The 22,172-nt window shown below is 40.6% G+C and overlaps 4 protein-coding genes and 1 long non-coding RNA gene across 8 annotated transcripts; 2 read left to right on the top strand and 3 right to left on the bottom strand.

Moving 5' to 3' along the window:
* The first annotated feature begins 170 nt into the window (after window positions 1–170).
* On the top strand, window positions 171–2,141 carry LOC133846008 (SWI/SNF-related matrix-associated actin-dependent regulator of chromatin subfamily E member 1-related). Its single transcript, XM_062280706.1, is given in 3 exon segments — window positions 171–750; window positions 812–890; window positions 893–2,141. Coding segments are annotated over 3 exon segments (1,191 nt in total). The 5' UTR covers window positions 171–307; the 3' UTR covers window positions 1,562–2,141.
* Window positions 1,607–2,198, bottom strand: LOC133846009 (uncharacterized). The gene is made up of 2 exons (XM_062280707.1): window positions 2,056–2,198; window positions 1,607–1,999 (listed from the first exon to the last, which is right to left on the bottom strand). Exons 1-2 carry the CDS (start codon window positions 2,126–2,128, stop codon window positions 1,716–1,718), a joined length of 357 nt encoding a protein of 118 aa, XP_062136691.1. The 5' UTR covers window positions 2,129–2,198; the 3' UTR covers window positions 1,607–1,715.
* Window positions 2,199–2,493: 295 nt separating this feature from the next.
* On the bottom strand, window positions 2,494–12,769 carry LOC133846005 (macoilin). Its single transcript, XM_062280702.1, is given in 12 exon segments — window positions 2,494–4,100; window positions 4,166–4,358; window positions 4,423–5,108; window positions 5,191–5,301; window positions 5,371–5,652; window positions 6,260–6,572; window positions 6,574–6,925; window positions 6,994–7,120; window positions 7,188–7,314; window positions 7,396–7,540; window positions 8,863–9,453; window positions 12,602–12,769. Coding segments are annotated over 11 exon segments (3,105 nt in total). The 5' UTR covers window positions 8,943–9,453; window positions 12,602–12,769; the 3' UTR covers window positions 2,494–3,411.
* LOC133846010 (uncharacterized) lies at window positions 9,883–10,752 on the top strand. The gene is made up of 2 exons (XR_009894834.1): window positions 9,883–10,464; window positions 10,548–10,752. It is a non-coding gene; the product is annotated as an uncharacterized LOC133846010 (long non-coding RNA).
* A 737-nt stretch (window positions 12,770–13,506) lies between the features above and the next one.
* LOC133846159 (SR-related and CTD-associated factor 4) lies at window positions 13,507–21,987 on the bottom strand. Of its 4 annotated transcripts, none has more exons than XM_062280953.1 (9): window positions 21,727–21,940; window positions 20,887–21,477; window positions 20,411–20,722; window positions 20,126–20,278; window positions 19,963–20,067; window positions 18,689–18,998; window positions 15,638–16,897; window positions 15,278–15,565; window positions 13,507–15,212 (listed from the first exon to the last, which is right to left on the bottom strand). In XM_062280953.1, exons 1-9 carry the CDS (start codon window positions 21,754–21,756, stop codon window positions 14,218–14,220), a joined length of 4,044 nt encoding a protein of 1,347 aa, XP_062136937.1. In that variant the 5' UTR covers window positions 21,757–21,940; the 3' UTR covers window positions 13,507–14,217. The 4 variants fall into 4 exon arrangements, with proteins under 4 accessions (XP_062136937.1, XP_062136935.1, XP_062136938.1 ...); XM_062280951.1 differs by having other exon boundaries at window positions 20,411–20,725; XM_062280954.1 differs by lacking the exon at window positions 20,411–20,722 and having other exon boundaries at window positions 21,727–21,937.
* Window positions 21,988–22,172: the final 185 nt, after the last annotated feature.

Here is a 22,172-nt window from a genome sequence, read left to right on the forward strand (position 1 = left end):
GAACTTTTTATAAATTATCACACAAACTCTGTTTTATAAAAATTATGAGAGTAAGAAGGGAATCCATTAAATTAAACTTATAATATTAGAAATGCGATAATAATTTGAAATTTAATTTTAATTTTACTAGTCGATTATTATCGATAATTTATCTGATACTTCAGTGAAATATCAGTTTGAGGAATACCCACAGCACACCTCTGCATTATGTTAGTATTTTAGCGTGTTAGTGCCACCCTGGTATTCTTATCAGCTTGTTTGTAAATCTGTTTTAATAAAATTTTTGGTGATTGAACAGTAAAATAACATGGATAGCAAGTCAGAGAGTAAAATAAACGCACCCTCAGGGGCCACAACAGCTAATGAGTCTTGCGAACCTGCGGGTGAAGAAACAACTGCAGATTTGTTGTCTAAATCCAGTGCGGATGTTGATAATGATGTTAGTCCTCCTCCCGGCGGCGGCAAAGGGGCAAAAAAGAAAAACAAAGGCAAAGCCAAGGGCGCCGCGTCTAACAATTTGGATAACGAACTTAAGAAACTAACCCAGCGTCGTATTAATGTGGCGGGTGCACCAAAAATGCCATTGAATTCGTATGTGCGCTTCATGAACGATCGGCGGGAACAACTGCGTCGCGAGCATCCAAATCGCACAGCATTGGAGCACACGAAAATGATAGGCGAGGAATGGCATCAGCTAACGGAGGATCGCAGGGCGCCGTACATGGAAGCGGCGGCCAAGGACAAAGCATTGTAAGCAATTATTTCATGTTTATTTAAACCTCCTTCATATAATCTAATGATTTCCTTACAGATATCAGGAGCAAATGCACAAGTTTTTGACAGAGCATCCTGAAATTGTGGCCAACGAGTTGGCCAAGGCAAAAAAAAAGTGTTCGACACCAAGAACGCCAGCACGCCCAAGGAAAAAGCAACCAACAACGCTGCCAACAATGATTTGCCCAGCAATCATGCTGCACCACGGAAATCAAATCCCAAGACGCCGCTGAACAAACAGCAGAGTGCGCCAACGCCAGATCCAGATGACATACCCTTGGCACAAGTGAAACGTTCACCAACACCGCCTCCGCAGCCGCCTGTTGCAGCAGCATTTAATCCTGTGGCTGCATTGCCACGTCCCTTTGCCGCTGGCGAGATTCCCATCTACACAAACGAGTTCATAGAACACAATCGCAGCACGGAGAATGAGCTGCGACTACTGCGCAAGACAAAGACCGACCTGGAGCAGCAGAATTCGGTGCTAGAACAGCATGTGGATAACACCAAAACTGGGCATGCCAAGGTCATGGGCGAAGTGGCCGAGCTGAAAGAGGAAAACGCTCGTTTAATGGCCTACATCAAGGGGCTGCGGCAGAAAGTTGTTGGTGCACTGGATGGTATCACATTGCCACCGCTGGAACCCAGCGGATTAAGTGTTGACAATGTGGACAAGTATTTGCAGCATCTGGCGGGCATGGTTAGTGGACAGCAGAACAACGCCATGCTGCTGAAAGTGAGCGAACTGCTGGGCAAAATGGACACTGCAACACTGCATAGACCATAAGATCAAGACAGGGTTTAAGTTTAGTTTTAAGTTTCCCATATGATATATATACATAAAGACACGCGTGTATTTTGTCGGCTGCATTGCTAGATGGTAAGAACATAATAAATCTATTCACGAAACACATATTACATCAATTTAACACAAATGCAAATTACGAGCAGCGACGTGTATCCTCCTCGGCCACTTCACACTCATAGCTCTCGTTGCTGCGCGACGAGATGCTGCCCACACTACGATATGGTCCGATGCGTGGAGTACGCGGCAGATTGCGCAGCCCAGTGCCATCTGCAGAGCCCTCAACAGTCAGCCGACGACGTTGCCATACTTTGCGGATCACATAGTAGGTGCCCACTAGCATTGGCAGCAGCATCATCGGATGGCAGGCAAAGCGCAGCGCCATCAAGGAGCACGACATCATCAGGTTGATCATGGTCTCTGTGTAAGGGCAGCTTAACAATGGCAACATTAAAAAAATGAGAGTTCAAGCTTACCTTCAACCAACCAGATGGTGCTCAGTGTGGTGATTAGCGTAGTTGAGATTGTCTGTAGCACGTAAAAGATCATTTTCAATTTTTTTTTAGCTTTTGAAAATCTCTAGACTGTTTTCGTTGAAGTTGAAAATTCAACATCTGAGCGCCTACTCTGTTATCAAATAAAAATATTAAATAAATACATATAGAACATAAGAAATAAAAAAAACAAACAATAATTACTAGCTTCACGCAGCGAAATGATTTCTTTTTTTTTATTAAACAAATTAGTCATTTTTTCATTTTTATCGCAAATTAAATTCAAGCATTTTCAACTTGTTTTTTCTCGATTTTTAGGAACAGCAAAAATAAATTAAAACTTAAAAAGAGAATTGGTTTTCGTTTTGTTTGTTTTTCTTCCAAAAAGTAATAGTTAATAGCTAAATAATAGGCGTACAATTAAAGTTTATAACAAAAATAATTTAATGAGATAATAAATCAAGGGCGCAGACTTCAAAAATTCCATTGAAAGAAGGCAGCACAAAAATTTGGCAGCAAAAAAATAAACAAACATAATTTTACGCCAAATTCAAAGGCCATCACTAAAGTTGGTCAACTTTCTATCTCTCTCTCTCTGTCACAGCTTTTTGTTAATAGTAATAAGTAGTAAAAAGATTGTATTCTTTTTCCATAAGTTAAATACAAAAATTTTCACATTGGTTGTTTTTTTGCATTTTTTTCTTATTATTTTTAAAATTTCATGAAATCAAATCAAAATCTCGCAGAAAGTGTTTTGCCAAGTGTTTCATTTGTGTTTGTGTTTTTTTTTTCGTTTTTTCTTTTTATAATTGGGAGGCGGAAGTGGAACCGAATAGTTGACAATTGAATGCCAAGGATACATTGAGATTTCCTCGTTGAAAGTTGTTTTGCATTAAAGTTGATTACTATTTGTATTATGGTGGAATGATTACGCTTTAAGCCACCACAATTAAAGGGACTTTCGAGTTAATGGCATATTTGAAATCAATTTGAGCATATGTTCGGAATTTGAATGCCATCAACAAACTAGTTGTAGTAATCAGTTATATCAATATTTAAGTGTTTCAGTATTGGCAATGCACAACTTTGAATGTGTGTTCAAGGGAATTATTGTTAATTGGTAGTTGGTTGTTGGTATTTGGAAAATTGTGTTCGTTTTCTATGTGATACTGTTAATTGAAAAGGAAACTGCTTATGTTTAGTACGGACATTCATTCATATCATATGCAAACTGCTATCTGCTCCATGCTCCGTCTGTCTCCTGACTATTGTAGTCGAAATCAATCGGTTTGCTGTCGCTCTTGAAGTTTGCTGTTGCTTTTTTAATGTATAATAATCTCAAACTTGTCGTCTCATTAGCTGATGAGAGGATGGGGCGGCCGATGAGGAGACCGCCGACGACTGATGCTGCTGCTGTTGTTGCTGCTGCTGTTGTTGTTGCTGCTGCTGCTGCTGTTGATGCTGATGTTGCTGCTGGCGTCAGGCATCCGCGCCATTGGGATTCATGCCCACCGGCGTAACCACCATCATGTTGCCAGCCTTCGGCGTATAAACGCTAGCATTGGGATCCAGCGTCGAGAGACCATTTCCACCATTAACGACATTAGCAGCGGCCACATGCAATGCAGCTGCCACGCTCACGGGCACCATTTGTTGCTGCTGTTGCTGTTGGGAAACTGGGACAACTTGCTGCTGCTGTTGCTGCTGTTGTTGTTGCTGCTGCTGCTGTTGCTGCTGATGTGGATGCGGTTGGTGTTGCTGATGTGGATGTTGCTGTTGCTGCTGCTGCTGATGTTGTTGGTGCTGCTGATGCTGTTGATACTCTTGAGCAGCGCTCATGCTGAGCATTGGCGAGGACGGGCCCGGTCCGCCTGGTTGCAGCGGAGGTGTATCGTTCATGCGCAGCATGCTGCCGCCAGGACCGTGCGGTCCGGTATTTAAGCACAATGTATCCGGCATAACAGCCAACAACTGTGCTATCTTTGCCTTGAGATCAATGACCTCATCCTCCTTGGAACGACGATGACCTGTTGGATGAATCAAGCATACGATGAAGTCTGTCACAATTTCAGCAATTCCATGTAGAACTTACTGTCAGATATTTCGAGTTTTCGCTTGGCCACGCCCAGAGCCGAGAACAAGTCCAGCTTAACTCTCGTCTCTGCCGATAAATTCTTCTCCAGCATGGTGTTCTTCTCCTGTATGTTGGCCAGTGCATTCATCAGCCTCTCAGCATCTGCCTGTGTGGTCTCTCGATTGCGCACCTTGGCTTCCAGCATACGATACTGTAATAGATATCACGGCATTCATTTTGCAATCCTTTATCAGCATATTTGTATTTCAACTTACCTCCTGCTCGAATTTGCGACCATGTTCGACAGCCAGCTGCTTGGCTTCCTCACACTGTTTAAGATCGTTGCGCACACGTTTGAGCTCCTCATCAATTTGCTGGCGCCGTTGCTTGCATTGCGAGCTACACTCGGGACGCGCTGCCTTCTCCTCGGCCGCTTTGCGTGCCTTCTTCTCGTTGGCCAATTGCGAGTCTAGCGATTGCTTCTGACGCCGCTCTTCGTTGAGGCGACGCTCGACAGTCTGAAGGCTGAGCATATCGGCATGTCGTGCATTGTTCAGCTCCTGAATGCGTTTTTCCAGCTCGTCGCACTCCTTTTGCTTGGCCTGCAAACTGGACTTGCTGGTCATGTTGACATCAAGCTTCTGACGCAACTCATTCTCAATTTGCTTCATATGGCTTATTTCGGCGCGATATTTCTTTACATCGGCCTCGAGCTTGAGACATGTTTCGCATATCTTGGATACCACTTTGCTGGCAATCTGTGAAATGGCAGCGGCAGCGGCATTGCTTGATGTGGAGCTAGCTGACGAGGACACCGAGCTGGTATCATTATTGTTGCCAGCATTTCCATTACTGTTGCTACCAGCAGCAGTTGCTGGGCTATCCTTTTGCTGCTGTTGTGCCTGCTGTTGGCTCTGATTGTCTTTGGCTGCATTGTCCTTCTTACCGCGATTACGACGTCCTGAAATATAACGCACAAATAGTTTCACATTACAATCAAGCATATCACATTAACCATTAGGCAAGTGCATCACTCCACTCACCTTTGGACGCCTTCTCTACTTGCGGCGTTGCGTCAACGGTCGGAGCCGTTTCGTCCGTATCGAACTGCAGAACGTTGCCATTGCTGACAGCATTGTTGTGCGCCTTTTTGTCTGCAATAGACGACAAGGGGACGCTATCAATTTGTTTTGCATTGAGCACTTTTTTGTTGTTCAATGCACCATGTTTGTCCTTTGCCCCCTGTTGCTGTTGTTGTTGTTGTTGATAGTTGGCATTGCTGCCACTATCCCAGTCTGACTTCTCCTTACTGTTATTACTTGTTGTGGTCGAATTTCCATCCGCCTGATGATAACTGTTGCTGCTGTTGCTACTATTCTTGCCGCCAGCATGCCGCGTGCTACCGTTGTTGTGCTCATTGTCGGCCGTGTCGCCTTTATTGCGATGCTTATCCTTGTCCATGCTGCGACGATGATTCCTTGAGCCGCCACCAGCGTGTCCATTTGCTACAAACAAAAATTCGAAATGTTAAATTAATTAATTGAGAATGGAAATAAAAAATAAGTTTAAAAATAAACTAATACCTAAATACAATGTTTAGTAGCGGAACATTATAAAGACTTTAATGAATACCAGAGTAAAATAAAATAAATAATACTACTAAATTAAATTTATTAAGAAAAATTACTTAATATCTTTCGACATACTATAAATATAAAAAAATCAGCAAGAATTCTATTTTTAGCAGAAATTGAATAGATGCATTCTATGTTCAACTAATTCTAGACAGTTTCTATAACTTTAAACGACTTCGTATTCATTAAAGTTAGTCAACTAGGAGATATCAATTATGTTGAGCTTAAGCATGTATTCGCATAAAAGTGGTTCAGCACATAACTTATATTATACTGTACACCAAACATGATTGATTTTTATTGATTTTCACACACACACAATCCAACAACTATAAGTCTGTTCATGTTGTGCTTGGTTGCCAGGCTGCGCGATAAGCGTTTGTTAGTTTCTGATTACAGCAAATGATAGCAGAGAAGTTTGTGATAGTTTGTGTGTGTAAATCAAAGGATAGAATCATAGTTATAAGAGACCGCGCACCTGTTGTGGCTGCTGCTGCTAAGCTGGTCGCATTCGATTGCTTGGCTGACGTTGAGCCTGATGTGTTTGTGGATGATACGGATGATGCAGGCGACGATGACGAAGCTGCCGCACTGGCGGCTCCTGATGACGATGATGTGGCGCCTGTTGTCGTTGTGCTATTGTCGCCATTACTGTTGCCATCCTTGTTGTGTTGGCTGCTACTACTGTTGCTACTATTGTTGTTATTATTATTGTTGTTATTGTGATTGTGATTGTGATGATGATGATGATGTTGGTGATTACTATTGTTGCTACTGCTGCTGCCGGCGCCCGGCGCCGCCGCTGTGATGATGATCATGATGGTTTTGTGCTTGCGTCGCTGTTGCCAATACACCATTTGCCGCCTGCGATGCAGACGATGCGGCTGCCAGCGCTGCTGGCCCACCACTTGTGCCATTTGCCACAACAACAACTGTACCGCTGGCTGCCGATGTGACGACAGGCGCTGCTGTCTGTGCCGCTGACTGAGCCTCCTCCGTGGCCTCCTCGGCGGGCAAGGCTTGCTGCAGCAGCTGCATATAGAACTCGTTCTCCTTGGCCACCTCACGTTGCTTCCGCTGTCGCATGCGATAGCCCACGTAGCTCTTGAAGCCAAAGCCAAGCGTAACCACCGGATAGCCAATGCTAAAAATAACAACATTCATTTAGCACATACTTGTTGTGAGGCGCAGCAAAGTGTCTCGAGCACTCACCAGTGGGCGGCAAATGGCCGGCAAAGATCCAAGTGTGGCATATGGCGACTGTCTTTCCATCGAATGCCCACCTCCAGGTAGACAAACAACATCCAGAGTATTATAGTCGGCAAACAGATGCCCTTATCTGCAAGTTCATTGTTCGTCATTATTATCAAAGCAATAGCAATCAGCAACATCATTGCGATACACACCTGTATGCCAGACGTACTGCACCCAGACGTATGTGCTGGCCGCAAAGAGCAGCCAATGCACTGGTATAAAGAACAAACACACCAGATCCGATGTTATTGCAATACACACAAATAGAACGGAAAATGCCTGCAGCAGCAACAATAATAATAACATTAATAGCTAATCAAATAAAATTGAAGATAAAAGCAATTGGCTGCGTCTACTGACCAGTCCCTTGTACTTGAAGGAATCGTGCACGGAGCGAAGGAGCAGCCAGAATGGCCATAAGAATTCAAATCGGAACATAAACATAAAGTCGGCTACCATCACAATGGCCCAAAGTATTAGGAATTTCATGTATAAGACAGTTGTGCTGCAAATGACAAGAATACATAAATTAATTAGTTGCGAGTATAGAGATAAATATATTAAATTCAAATTTTCTTTCAACAAAATTAATATTCTTTCTTTAAATAAACATTTCAAATGTTTTTTGCATTTTTCTCCATAATTTTCCTGAATGGTAATGATATCATAAACGTGTACTACCTCTCTATTAAAAGCCTCTTTAGGCGGCTTACTGCATCTACTAAATTAAACATATTTTAACGATTTCTCACCTTCTCTCGCTCTCTCTCTCTCTCTCTGCCTCTCTCTATCGTACACTCTTTAGTTCACTGTAATCGCCGACGACGTCAGCAGTAAATTATTTAATTTGATTGGCACGCGGCGTGACAAAGACCCAAAAGAGAATAGCGTCTCATATATGTACAACATCTATACATATTTAAAGTATACTATGCAAAATCAAAAGGTAAACAAACAAATAAATGCGTAATAAAACCAGAATAAGCACAAAACATCAATTATATGTCTATTTGAGACATGCGTGCTCGACTAGTCGATACGCTTTAATCACTGTAAGAGTGGCGTGAAATATGTATGAAATAAGTAAGTTTTTGTTAGAAAAACGGGTATATTTATTTGTGGCAAACAGAAAATAAATCTAACAAAACGATGGATGAAACTTCAGCTTCAATAAAGTAATTCTATTATTCTCAAAAGTAAGTCATTGAGTTCTATCTGTCTTACCGTTTATATAAACTACTACATCTCATAAACTATATGGCCTAGATTGACTAAATTTGGAGACAATACTCCTTTTAGTTTCATAAAATAAATCAATTTAAATCCAAAGCTGTGTCTGAATGGAATTCAATGTAAATAAGTACATATCAGGAACTATATGAACTAGAAACATAAAATTTGATGAGAATACAACTTTTGTTCATACGTACATAGATATGTAAGCCCTTTCAAATTACTATGGACATTTCAATAATATTCGAAATTCCTAATATTCTAAGAATATTATGATCAGAAATGTAGTTAAAAATAGTCTTAGGAGTACGTATTGAATACTGTGTAAACCAAAGGCATTTAAATTTTGTTCACATGATTTTGCCTAGCGGGTATCTTATAGTCGAGCAGTCGTAAATGCAGCTTTCTGTCTTGTTAATCTCTCGCTGCTTAAGCGTTTCGTAAACAACTCCCAAATGTCGAATTATGTATTGCGCGATGTAGCTTCACGCAAATATAATTCGATGTATTTATAAAATAAATAAATGCAATATATGTATGTATGTATGTACATTCATATTTATAGTGCGTACATGAATTGTGCAATAATCATACCTGCCATACATGCCCTCTGTGATTTTGTTCCGTTTCATTGGCCGCCGCAATTTGCCACAATCCGCATTACGTCGCTTCATTTTTGCTGCACGTTTCTTAGTAGTTGATTTATATATATGTTTGTATATGTATATTTATATTTGTATGTTCGCTTGTGTATCTGGTTATCGCAAAAACTCGCGATTTAATCACTTTTGTTTATTGGATGTGCTTGGTGTGTAAACTTTCGCCCGCCTCCTCTGCTTGCTTGATGCTGTTGCTGTTGTTGTTGTTTAATTGATTAAATGAATTAATTAATTAATTGTTTCGGACGCTCTTTTTCGCACTGCGTTCACTTTTTTGCACTTAATTTATCAGATCAGTCGATCCGCTGACACTTATTTAATTATGCTGGCTCTCGTATTATATATTATAGTTGTTGTTGTAGTTAAAGATAAAGTTGTTGCTGCTTCTGCTTCTGCTTCTGGTTGACGCTGACTTTGACGCTGTCGACATCGATATGGCTGCTGCTGCTGCTGCCGGCGCGGCATTTCCTCACATCTCACGCGTATGCAAAATTTACCTCCCGCTGAGCCGGCTTTCAGTTCTTAACTGCAAATACACATAGGACAAATGCATTATGAAGAGCAGCGAGACTTTTCCATATGTGCACAAACACAAACACACACACACACATACGTATAGATTGTTGCTATAAGAATTGCTTCCTTTAGAGTAAGTTGCATTTTTAGGCTAATACAAACTGCCAAAGAAGAGGGCAACGCTTTTATTTGTTTCGAAACTATTTTTAAGCAAACTATTTATTCTTTTCAGTCGTTCGCTTTCTTGCTGTTGTTGTAGTGGGCGTCGCAGTTGGTTTTGTAATGCGGTCAAGCCATTTAGTATATATAAATAAAATCATCTCTTGTAGACGTACCCGAATTACCGTATTTACCAATTAATTGTTTAAATGAGCCACAACAACAACAACACCTGATCAGCTGCTTTACAGAATTGCGATCTCTGCTATGTACATAAGTATATGTTAAGTAAAAGCTGCTCCACTTGTGCTCCTCCGATGCAACTAACAGAACAGGTGACATTCAACTTGAACGAACGCATAAAACAAAATCATAATAAAATTGCAATTCAAATAAAAACAAAAAAAAAGAGGCTGCTTATGCAAATACATACATATGTATGTACATATGTATGGATTTGTGTGCCAAAATAAAAGTTCGTCGCCAACCAAAACAATAATAAACAACATGTAAAAGTCGTATGTTTGCAACACGACTGTTTATATACCCTGCAGTAATCCTATACAACATAATTACATTTTAGTTGATCAACCTCAATTATCATCTTCCTAAGTTGTAGATGTAACTAATGATTCTAAACACTATTTCATCATTATGTATTTCTGCATGTCATTCTGCAAAGCACTCAAAACGGGATGCGACCTGTAATCGAGACGACGGGATATTATGGATGTGTGCATGCGTGTTCATGCACGTGTGTTTATGTATGTATGCATATGTATTTGGGTAACTGGAAAAAGGCAAAAAGAAAGAAGCGGCAACTGCACGCGCCTCAACATGTGGATGCTGCTGCTGCTGCCCGGTAAGTTAAATGTGATTGTCTGACTCTCTCATACAAACACACATAAAAACATACACACACTTGCTTTCAATCCGTTTACACAGTGTGGCCAGACTGTCTGCGACTGCGCTAAACTGAACGCAAGCAACATTTTCGCTTGGACGGAAGCGGAACTATGTATGCAGATTTGAAGGAAGCAGCTTCGATAGTCGAAGAAGAAGAGGCAGAGCAATCAAAGCCTTGCGCATGTGTTTGTGTGTCCATGTGTATGTCTGATTGTACATACATTCAAATACACATAAGGAAAAACGTTTATAAATAGCATCCAAAAGTGGAGCGCATCATCATACAAAAACGTTTTGACGGAAGCTGAGCTTACATACATACATACATTAATGCAGACGTGTGTGCATATATTACGTTTGTATGTATGTAAATGATTAAACAATTGGTAGACAGCACGACGACATACACAAAAAGGCTATTTAAACGAACATTAAATATTGCACAATTAACGCGATGTATTGATGACCTTCTCGTTTAGGAAATGATCGAAAATATCCATATATGTTCCTTACATCGTCGTGTATATACTGTTGCTACTTATTGCACTCCAATTGAGATTAGCTATGATACACACATAAACACTCACGCCAAACTAGTTGAACAGAATTCAAATTGTTAACACGCTGTAAACAGTTGATAGGTAATCGAATTGTCTTCAATGTTAAAACGCTGTTAAGTCCTTGGCTGATAATTGCTTTTTAGCCAATAGTAATTTTTAACACAATTATTAAATGATGCAAGTGACAAGTCACTTTTCACACAGATAAAAACGAAAAATCAACAACTTAAGCGAAAGGCTAAAGAACTTTAAATACATATGTATGTACATACACACATGTATGTATGCATGCATGTAAGTATGTATATTTCTTGCACTATTTTGCATTGCAATGCGCGCGTTGCATGTGCATGCATGTGTATGTGTGTATTTTTATTTCATATTTATTTTAGCGGGATACAAGACATTGCAGTGTCAAGATCCACACATCAAAGTATTTATATTTATACACTGCTTTATTTATTTATAGTATGTATATATGAATTAATCGTTTTTGGGTAAAATATTCTTTTAAATGCACTCTCTCACACACATACGAACATTTATTGCTGTCGCCGGTTTCGATTCGATAATAATCGAAACTCTGGGACTAACGTAATCGCCTTGGATTTACAAATATATGTATAGCATAAACAAATTGTACACACAATATACAACCAATAACAACGACTATTGAGCGAAAAGTGAAAAGTTGCTCAAAATACACAGCACTGCGTTTGTGCGTGTGTGTGGACCGCGACTGTAAAGCTTGTGTGGCTTGAAGCTACACTAGTCTCTGTGCTGTTGCTGTGGGTGGCAGCAGATGAACAGCATCCACAATTCACATTTGCAGAGCGCAGACAGTAAGAAAAGAGAGAAAGAGCGCTGCTTGTTCGTTTACAGGAAACGAAACAAGGATGCTGACGCTGCTCTACTCCTGGATGTGACAGCAGCCCCAGCTACCGACGTCGCGACGTCAGCGGTTACGTTGCCTTTTTGCACTACATTTACAGTCACATTCACGCTCATAGAAAGCACACTTGGATGTGTGAGTGTTATGTGGGGTTTGTTGGCGGCTGCCCCTATGTATGCATATATTTATGTATTTTTCACACTCTACACACACACGCGTCCTCTTATGTGTATGCATACGTGTGTATTTGTATATTCAAATGAACACATATACATACAAACACATAGGTGCATATTTGTACTTGTTTTATTTTATTTGTAGCAAAAAATGTACACGATTTGTATGTTCGACGACTCACACTATTTTTGCACTATATTTTGCCACGACGCTATTGCTAACAATTTAAACAGAGAGCCTAATATGTTCGGCAATGATTTTTAAACAATTCTCATTGTAATGGATATACATATTTGTACATATACATATATATTTTAAATAAATTTTGCACATTTTCTTACAGCAGCTATTGATACACATGTACCTACATATATATGCATGTGTATGCACGTAAGTACGTATGTATGTATATGTGAGTGTGTGTGTAAATTCTTTGGCACAGAGAAACTAAAATTTTCATTTACTCGTCGTTCAGCGTAGTTTTGGAGTTATACACTTTCAGTCAGCACATTATATCATTTAGAAAAATTTCGTTTTTGTAAAACACTTATATTATTGATTAGCTTTTTTCGTTATTTTACCGAATCGAACGAAAATTCACGCTCTAAAATGACGCGCAACTAGAGGTGGAGAAACATCCATCGATGGCACTATCGATGCATCGATGTTTTGAGAACTTTATGTTAAACATCGATTTATGTGGCAGACATCGATGTTTTTTTTGAAGCGAATTAATATACGGAAATTAAGTATGGGTTGTATATTATTAACTAAAACAAACTGTTGGATGAGCTTGGCATCTTTTATGTACCAAATAAAGCGTAGCAAGTAGTGGTAGACTAAAGAGTAGCTCTAGCTTCGGAGTGTGACCACAACCAAACATTTCAAAATATGCGCTTCAACGCAAAAGTCTATACCAAAAAACTTGGTATATTTCCAAAACATTTGTGATAGGCGCGAAATTTAAAACGTCTCGTTATGTGTTTTTTGTTTTTATATGCCTTTTACATTTTTTAATTTATTTTTATAAACCATCTAGGCGCACATAAATAGATATTTCTACACCTATGTATTCATATGCAATGCGCAAAGACTTTTGCTATATGCAAAATGTCTTAGAGAATTGTTATTTAATACCTTATCTAACTTCGATATTTTCTGTTCTATTATTATTCTTGGCTTATAATTTGCTTTGCTGTTATAGAGTTGCAGCTGCGCATATGAAATGTTTGTTAAGGCGGCCCTGTCACCGTTTAGATTTTGTCTAAAAATTTTTAAGCTTAAGCGTAAAATACAAATAAATTGTAATTCATTATTACAATTTCCACGAATTTCACCCATTAGTATTGAACACTAGAAAGTTGTACATTTTTTAAGTCAACTGTCTGCTTTTGTTTTATTTTCTCTTTAATAGTATTGATAATATTCTCATATTTAAATTGTACATTAATATACGTGTACTTATATTCTGCGCATAAGAAACAATTTATGTTTTAAATATCTGCTTAAAATTATATACATAACAAAATTATAAACATTTCAAGCGTGGCTGTTTTCTCTGTCTATCTGTCATTTTCGTCCATACATTTTATTCTCTAATTATTTGCTACAGTTTATGTTTGTTCCTTTGCGCCTCCTTTTTAAATGATAAGTTCTTTTCTTGCTTTTGCTTCTTTTTGACTTTACGTTTTGTCTTTTCAATATATCATACATGCATTAATTGTATCGAAAAGACAATTTTCTGATGCCAACAATTGGATTCAGATGTGTTGAGTAGTGATTTGGTGGCAACAAAGCCTTAAAATAGGTGAATTGTTTATAATGATAATAAAAATAAAGCGCCTTATAGCCTAGCAAGAATGGTGCAGACTGTCGTCACGTCTAAAGTCTCAACAAATGCGTAATCTCAAGCTAAAACTTTGTATTTCGTTGGCTGTGTTCTTCTACACACAACCACACATAAATTATATGCAAGGAATTCATAAATTACACATATCTCGACTAACATGCATCCCCCACTCTATTGTGGTGCACACTTCATAGTTTCTGTCGTTCCTTTTGCTGCCTGGCTGGCATATTTCTATGAGTCTGGAGCCTCGACTTCTGGCTGGGCATTGGCAACTGGTTCGGCACCGTCCTCTTTCGCTTTTGTTGACTCTAGGGCAGCAGCAGGAGCGGCTTCAAATGGAGTTTCCAACTGTTGCACTTCTGGTTTTGGTGCCACCTCTTCTTCAACTGCTCGCGGGGGAGTATTATTCTTTGGAAGAGTTTCCTCCATGAGCTGCTCTGCCACAGGCACATCAACGGCTGCTGCTGGTGGTGGCAATTCATCGTATAGCGGTGTACAGATGGGAGATGCTGCCTTTGGCTTGGGAGCCTCTGTGTTATGCTGCACAGCGGGTTTGGCAAACTCTTCCGACTCTGTTGTCGGTGCAGTCTCGGTCAATGTTTCTCCCGCATTGTCGTGCCGCTCCTCAGTCGCACTTTCAGTTACAGCTACATCGACAGCAGCAACACCGGCAGCAGCGGCCTCAGCTGCAGCAGCCTCGGCTGCTTGTTGTGCCTCCATTCTCGCATCGTATTCCTGTAGCTCACGATCCCAATCCTCTTCTGTGTCCACCTTCGATGAATTACTTGCTGATGGCGCTGCCACCGCTTGCTTGCTTTTAACATCCTCCGCGCCTGATGTTGACGATGACTTGCCCTGCAAAGTGTTCTCATCCGACGAGCTTACAGAGTGCCGATTGCTATCGTCGCGTGAGCCACGTCTATTGTTGCTGGGCGCGCGTTCACGTTCCTCGCTTCGCTGCCCACCGCGTGGACCACGTCCGTTGCCACTGCGACGATCTTCGCCCTCACGTTCGCCGCGGAATCGATTGCCAGGGCCACCAGGGCCACCGCCACCACGACGCTTGAAGATGTTGTTATTGTTGTTATTGCTGTTGTTGTTCTTGCCACCCTCGTCTTCGTCATCACTCCAGCGGCCTCCACGACCACCCATGCTGCCACGATTGCCACCACGTCCGCCTTGACCACGTTGATTATCATTGAAGGGATTGCGTGGATTAAAGAAACCTGTAAGATGCAAATCTTGCGTAAATTATCTGTAATCTCTGTATTGATCAATATGTTGAACTTACCAGGTCCTTGCTGTCGGCCGCCTGGACCGCCGCCTCCTTGATTGCGCATAAACATTGGTCCCACGCCGTTGCCAGCACCAGGTCCACCCATCCGCTGATTAAATGCCGCTGGCGGCGGAATGCGCATCTGCATCAAGCTCGTCGGCTGATTGAAGCGATTCTGGTTCATATTCGGTTGGAAGAAGTCGCCTCCAACTCCACCACCTCCATTGCCAGCGTTATGGTTTCCCCCACGTGGTCCACCAGGTCCCATGCCACGTGGCCCTGCGCCAGAGCGGTTATCGAAATCTGAAGATGGATAAAAGAATAGATTAGCTAATTCCTCTAATTTGTCTTGCAATTTTGGTGTGCAAAACTTACCTACGCCACCCATAAACTCGGGGCGTGGCATATTCCCGTGCTCCATGCTGTTGAGATTGAGCCTGGCGCGTGCCTCATTGAAGGCACCACTAAGCGGCAGTGGTCCACCTGCGCCTGTTCCACCGTTCTCGTTGCGCCAGCGCTCCGAAGCCTCAGCAATGTCATCGCGACCGCCCCAACGTGAAGAACCGCCACCAGCTCCACGTGCACGCTCCCGCTGAAACAGTTCATTAGCTGCAGCGGCAACAACGGCTTCCACGTTGTTGGAAGGCGCAGCGGCGCCCGCGAATATCGGTGGCGGTTGGCTAAAGTTAGGCGCCTGTTGTTGCTGCTGCGCCACCGACGGCGACGCATCCTCCAGCTCCATTTCAATGTCCATTTGATCGTCACTCACATTGCCAGCTGCCGAGCTGGCCGTAGTCGCAATTGCTACCATGGGTGGTGGCACGGCACCCGGTGGCGGAAACTGTGCCCCTGGTGGCAAACCCAAAGGATGGGGCGGCGGACCAGCAATGCCCGGAAAACCGGGTGGCATCATGTTCGGTGGCATCATCATGGGTGGTGGCATGCCTGGCACCATATTAGGTGGCATTGCCATTCCACCCATTGGATGATTCATTGGCCCCATCGGTCCCAGCATGCGTTGCGGTGGCGGACCGCCCATTGGCGGTGCCATCTGGAACTGACCGGGCACAATGCCCATCAGTGCAGGTGGCGGTGCTCCTGGTCCACCATGTGGTGCCGGTGCCACCGGCGGTGGCTGCGTTGTATCAATGCCAAACAGCAAACCTGGCGGACCAACTGGTGGCCCGGCGTTGAGTTCGCCCGGTAGGCCAGTTCCCTTGTTTTCCTTGACATTCTTCGCCTGATTGATTTTCTGTTTCATCCAGCCAGGCATGGTGTCCTCGTCAAACATCCCGCCCTCTTCCAAGCTATCCAAATCGGTCTCCGTACTCAGTTTGTTCCACGGTACGTACGTGACACCGAGTTCCAGGTCCCAGAAGTCCTTCCACTCCTTGCTTTTGACACCTTTGCCAGCTGCCCAAGATATGGTTATAGCACGACCTTGCAACTTGTGATTCTTCAGCGATTGCATGGCCTTGTGTGCATCCTGACGGCGATTCATCACGATGAAGGCGCATCCACGCGGCACAATTTGATCAATGCTCACGATATCGCCATATTCGCCGAAGGTATCGGACAATTCCTCCTGGTACACCAGCTTCGAGAGATGGCCCACCCACAACGTTGTGCTGCAAACTGTACAAACAAGAAGTATTAGCATTAAATATCATGTAATTGGTTTTTACATTGAAATAAATAAATATTTTTAAAATTCAAATTTTAAGTTCCCTCTTCCGGTTATCAAGTTCAGCAAAAAATCATTCAAATATAGTTGATAATTGTGAGCTGAAGGAATTATTATTGGCTTGACTTGAAAATATTTTGGTTTTCCGAACATTTCATATATTCAAATTACTATTTTCTTAATTTTTCACACCGATATATATTTGAATAGAAACTACTGAACTTTAATAACAGGAAGAAACTTATGTAAACCACAACGCGAAGGAAAATTTGTTATTTCATGTTAACTTTACGAAGAATTAAGATCCTTGGGCTTGGTCTTTGAGTGTAGGTGACCCCTTGATTTTATATAAAAGAAGAATTTTTAAATGTCATCGTTTTGAGCAACGGAATATAGAGAACAACGGAATATTTAACAGGGTATACGATGAAATGCCATTCACTTTAAAATTCTATGATAAATTTAAAATAGTGAGGCAATTTGAATGAAATAAATATATTTAGTTATTTGTTCATTAATGTAAGAATACCAATATTTTAAGAAGTAAATGCACTAATCAGTTGGTAAATTTAAAACGTTTATGTATGATGGCGTTGAAAGGTACAATTGATATACATTTGATTGGTTAAAGTACATGACAAATGATATAAGAGTTAATGGTATAATCACGGTTTTCCAAAAAAATTTTGTGTACCAAAATTTTGAAAAATGTACCAACTTTACCAAAAATGTACCCCAAATTTTTTCACGAAAGATTTTTTGTATTTCACAAATTGTGATTCACAATATATAACTGTTTACCTAGTGATAGACCTTAGATTGGTGCATACATATTTTCTCAATTGACAGGATACATCGCAAATCGACTGTATGCGATATTTTTCAGTGCTAGTCATGGTTCAATTTCTAACTGATACAAAATTTATGTCTGGTGGAACAGAGCCATTTGTAAAAAAATATTTGTGAACATACACATACCAACGCATAATTTTATGAAAAATTTAAATACTAGACTAAGCATATTGAAAATGTACCAATATGATAAATAGTGATCCAATGTACCAACGCATAAAAAATGTACAAGTTTTGGTACATTTGTACCAAAAGTGGCAACCGTGGGTATAATTGTTCATTCGGTAAAAGTACTTTTTATAAATGGTACATTTGTTGAATAGTACAATTCCTATTTAAAAAGTACAAACAACAAACAACAAACAAATAAATCAGTTCATGTACAAGTTAATTGGTTCATTATACTAGCATAAATTTACATAACAAGTAATTGTTGCAGTTAATGATAGACGGTATTTGCTAAAGGGTACATGTACTATTTACACTTTGTAATATGGGTACATTATTATGCCTAATGTCTAAGTAGGTTAAAAAAAAAAACACAAGAAAAACTTTGCTCATAAACGCGTCAAGGGCAGTTTTGGGTATTTTGTGAATTTAAAAAATGCCAGATAGTAAGAACTGTTCATGTTTTAAGTGCAAGCACCACTAAAGCTACAAGACACACACACACACGTCAACCAAGCCAAGGAGCTGCAGAAAAAGAAGAAATGTACAATTTAGTATTAATCGAGCAAAAATTGACAACAACAAAATAAACGACGAATCAAAGAGCTATGCAAACTCCTTGCAAGAAGTTTGCATAGCTTTTTTGATTGCTATCAATGCCATCTTTTGAATGTGTTATGATACGTATCACGTTGCGTTAGATTACGCGCGGGCATATTTACCACTCAGATGATCCTTTTTAATATCGGGTAATCCCTTCTTTCGACGCTCACGCTCATGCTCACGATCGCGCTCCTTATCACGAGTGCTACGATCCATGCGATCACGATCACGGGATCCACGTCTACGGCTCGAACGTGGCGATCGGCTCCGTGATCTGGAATTGCGTCTGCGACTCCCACGATCACGATCATTGTTATTGCCACCTCCGCGGCTACGGGGCGATCGACTGCGGCTGCTGCGTCGACTACGCTTGTAACGATCACGATCGGGTGTTGGACTACGAGAATCGGCGCCATCCAGATTGATAACCTGAGCGTTGAAAGGTTTTGCAACAAAAAAATTCAAGAGAGAAAGAGAGAGTAATGTGATATAAACGTTAACATTGTAAGCATAAAACAAATAATGCGGAGCGTTTGGAGAATTTAAGATAAGGACAGGATTTTGAATGGGAGATTGGTGGTTAGTTTGTAGGAGAGGATTAGTTGTTGACTACAAATAATACATTTCTCATTTACAACTGCATTCTTGGCGTGTTGACGTGTGGTTTTGTTTGGTCTTTGATATTGGTCGACGGTTCTTTACTATAACTTTGGCATTTTTTTTGTTTGTTTGTATTTTGGTATTCTTATTTCTTATCGATGCGTTTTAGAGCAACTTTTCTTGTTCATTTTGTTTTGATGGAAATTGACAAATTGCATTGTGATTGAATTTACAATCGACTTTCAATTGTTGTGGTTTACATATTAGGGAACTTACCAAACGTTGTTATACTGGGCTTCTAGCATCGGGATTTCGCTTCCGTCGACATTTCATATATAGTTAAAAACCTTACCTTTAGGGCGAACTTGCTTTAACCATTTTCAAATGTATTTTGCATAAGCATAAATTGCAATATTTCAAATTTTTAATTTTAAATTTAAATTGATCTAAACGTTAATTCTTGGGCAAATAACACAAAATATCTAGCCCCATTTAAATTTAAATAAATTCTATTAGTGTTTGACTTTACACATAATTAGTAGCCTTTCTCCCAATTTATATAGATATATATATTTTTTTAAGAATATATATTGGCCAATCGGAACTCTCCCGGTATAACAACAATTTGGGCACGTCAGCAGCATATGTTCGACACTATGGAAATGGAATTCGCATTTGTAAATTTGTCGACCAGAATTCCATTTTCATAGAGAAACAGCATAACAACAAGGATGCGGACTACGCTAAAGAAATTACGATAGTAGAGAAGAGTAAGTTGTAGTTAAGAATGTACCTCAATGGGTTGCTGTTCCGATATGAATTCCACATCTTTGTTCATGTCCGTGACATCACTATGGCCAAGTCCCATGGCCACACCTGGCGGCATTCCGGCTGTGCCCTAAACGGTAATAAATGGTAAACAACACAAATTTTATGGATTATTATCGTTGACGCACCTTCAGCACATTCTGCAAATGCTGCTGCAGTGCATCGTCTGAATAGCGATGTTTTTGGTTCTCCTCTTGCTGTTTGAATTTCTGAAAATTCTGCAACGTTTGCAGCTGACGCAGCACATTGGGATCGTTGAGCAGCTGTTTCAGATTATTGTTCTGTAAAAGAAGGTAGCAATTAAATAATGCAAATAAAATTAAGCGCATTATATAAACAAACTATAAAAACTATAAAGTTACAACAAAAAAAATATATAGAGGAAAAGAAATATGCATTTGTATGCTGCATACATCGAGCAAGTTGGTTGAGCCTGGCGGCGAGTCATCGCCCATGCAATGATGATCATCGCCCATTGACATCATCATATCGCCATCGTCGTCATCAAGTATTTCACGCACATCATAGTCCAGATCATGCGAACTGCTACTCTTGCCATACTTGTGATGATGCGATTTGCTGCTGGGACCACAATCAAAACGACTCTTCGATCCGGACGAAGAAACAGTTTGCGATAAATTATGCTGATGCTGTTGTTGCTGCCGCTTCATATAATGCTGCTCCATGTGCCGCCGACTTGAGGTCGAGCATTTCTCATGGCTTAGCTGCTAATTGTCGATGGAGGCAAGACATGCACCAGAGAGGCAAGTAAATAGAGTAATGTTAATACCAAAAAACCACCAAGAAACCACTTAAAAATCTGGTTAGCAAGTCAACTACTGCAGTCAAAGTTCCACCTCTTTATTAACTACTCATGCCGCTCACTCACCGACAAATCCGGCATAGCACCACCCATGCTATCATCGACAACAGAGCTCAGGTCCATGTTACTCATTCCGGAGGCGTTTAAACCATTGGCCGCATTGCCACTCGAGATATCCGATAAATTGATGGCTCCACCGCTGCCGCTTGGTCCGGGACCAGAGCTTAGATTGCCCGCACCCACAATGGGTGGCATTTGGTGATAAATGGGATGACTCGGATCAGCCAAATCAAATATCGGCTGTATCACATCCGATTTGAAGACATTGTTCTTCTGCCACAGATTAAGCACTCGAATGATGCGACTTTTATCTTCGGGCGCACAACGAAACAGATTCGCAAATGTATCCGTCAAATTGCGTTGGAATCGTGGAGCAAAAACGTCTTTCTCGGTGCCGTATTGATGGCGGGATTGGCGCACAATCGAATCGATGACATACAGACCGGGCACTTTGTACTCCGGCTTGCATTTAAGTATAAACTTTTCGACACTCTGCACGACATGTTTGTAGAATTTAATTGCACGCATTGCCGACTTTGTGATGGCGGCCATTTTAGCCTTTGATATGGGCGGCCGGCTATCATAGAGCCCGGAGAGCTATAAAATTACAAAAGTGTTTAAGAAATGTATAAGAGTGTGAGATGTTGTTGTTGTGCAGGACGCGCACCAAACAGCTTCTGACAATATTTACATACACAAGGCGTTGTAATTGCATTTGTATACGAATTAAATTACACAACTACATATGTCACACACATACAAACGCAGAGCTTTGTATATAAATATGTATGTGAATATCCAGGTAAGTTCATGCATGTGTGTATGGCGGCTGCTTTTTTAACTTACCTCATTATTGAATGCAACGACCGTCTCCATGCTTGTTTCTATGTTCACACACTACACGCACGCACAATCTTCAAATTTGCATAATATTTCAGTATGTAGACGCTGTATAACTTATTTCCTCTGCTTTCGCACAAATTTTTTCCACAAATTTTCACAAAATTTTCGGATGGAAGCGTGAAAAAATGGCTGCCTCTTCGTAGGGATGCTTATTGCTGATATCGACTGTCTATCGATAAAGCGCACACATATTTATTTATTTTGAATAGCTACACAAAGCTATCGCAAAGTTTTTAAATCATTCGATTATTGAATATACAGTAAAATAAAACACAAATATGGAAATGAGAATATGTTTATAAAAATCTGATTGAATTATTTAATGTTTCAATTTATTTGACTTTGGTTGTAAATTACGAATTGCAAAAAACCAAAACAATGATATTTGA

This window comes from Drosophila sulfurigaster, chromosome 3 (genome assembly GCF_023558435.1).
Source record: "Drosophila sulfurigaster albostrigata strain 15112-1811.04 chromosome 3, ASM2355843v2, whole genome shotgun sequence".
In the NCBI taxonomy this organism is placed as follows: Eukaryota; Metazoa; Arthropoda; class Insecta; order Diptera; family Drosophilidae; genus Drosophila; species Drosophila sulfurigaster.